This window comes from Priapulus caudatus, unplaced genomic scaffold, assembly GCF_000485595.1.
Source record: "Priapulus caudatus unplaced genomic scaffold, Priapulus_caudatus-5.0.1 Scaffold1988, whole genome shotgun sequence".
NCBI classification, from domain to species: domain Eukaryota; kingdom Metazoa; phylum Priapulida; class Priapulimorpha; order Priapulimorphida; family Priapulidae; genus Priapulus; species Priapulus caudatus.
The window spans coordinates 48,973-49,980 of record NW_014579049.1 but is presented as its reverse complement, the minus strand read 5'-3'; the positions used below and the strand labels follow the sequence as shown (position 1 = coordinate 49,980).

The window sequence follows — 1,008 nt, the reverse complement described above, 5'->3', positions numbered from 1 at the left end:
TCCTTATTTATCATCATCGTTGTTTCTCTCCGTCCGTTTTTTTATATTATTTTTATTATTTTTATTATGCGACAGCGGCCGAGACGGTCGGAATTTTTTTAATTTGTTTTATTTGTCCGTCTTGTCCCTCTTATATTTTTTATTCGTCTTGCAGGAGTTTGTCGCCGGGGAGCCGCGGGAGACAGCGCGTCTGCTGCACGCCGCGCTGCAGTGGCCGCACCTCGCCGGCACCCTCGCTCCACACTTCACGCCGAACTGCGGCGGCGCGGCGGCGTTCACGCGCCTGTACGCGAGCGTCGTCGAGGCGGCCGTCGCGCAGGGAAGCGACATGGCCTTCATGATGCTCACAAAGGTGAACGGCGCCACCTGGAGGCGATCGCGGCGCCACCTACAGTCGTTTCATGGTTGGGGTGATTGGTACCGATTATAGTTGTTCGGGGGCGTTCGCTGGGCGATGAGCGCCATCTGTAGTTGTTTACAGTGTGATGGGCGCCACCTGTTATAAAACCTGTTAATATATTTTGTTCTGATCTATTACATTGTTTTTATCGGCTTGCACGAAGATAGGTTTAAAGCTGGGAATATATATATATATATATATATATTATATAATATAGATAGATATAGATAGATATAATATATCTATATATATATATATATAGATAGATAGATAGATATAATATATATATATAAATGATAAACATGTATATATACGAGTAATTGCTTGCTTTATTCCATAGTTTGACCTGCAGTGGTGGTTCAGCGAATCTAACCCTACGCTGTCGGACAGGACGGTGTTCCTAGACAGCATCGTACAGGCCATGTATTACACCAGCCAGCAGTCAGACGCGGACGTCATGATGGGGGTAAGTACCCACGAACGCACGCACGCACGCACGCACGCACGCACGCACTCACGCACGCACCCACGCACGCACGCACGCACGCGCTCGTGTACGTGCACACGTACGCACACGCACGCACACGCACACGCACACACACATATAT

The 1,008-nt window shown here is 48.2% G+C and overlaps 1 protein-coding gene across 1 annotated transcript in view; it reads left to right on the top strand.

Annotated features, from left to right (window-relative positions):
- Window positions 1-154: 154 nt before the first annotated feature.
- Window positions 155-1,008, top strand: part of LOC106818037 (ectopic P granules protein 5 homolog) — a gene marked incomplete at its 5' end in the record, with an annotated part of 12,732 nt that continues 11,878 nt past the window's right edge. The window contains 2 exons of the mRNA XM_014822751.1: window positions 155-352; window positions 741-866. Of these exons, the coding sequence (XP_014678237.1) occupies window positions 155-352; window positions 741-866 (324 nt within the window). The remainder of the gene's footprint in view (window positions 353-740; window positions 867-1,008) is intronic.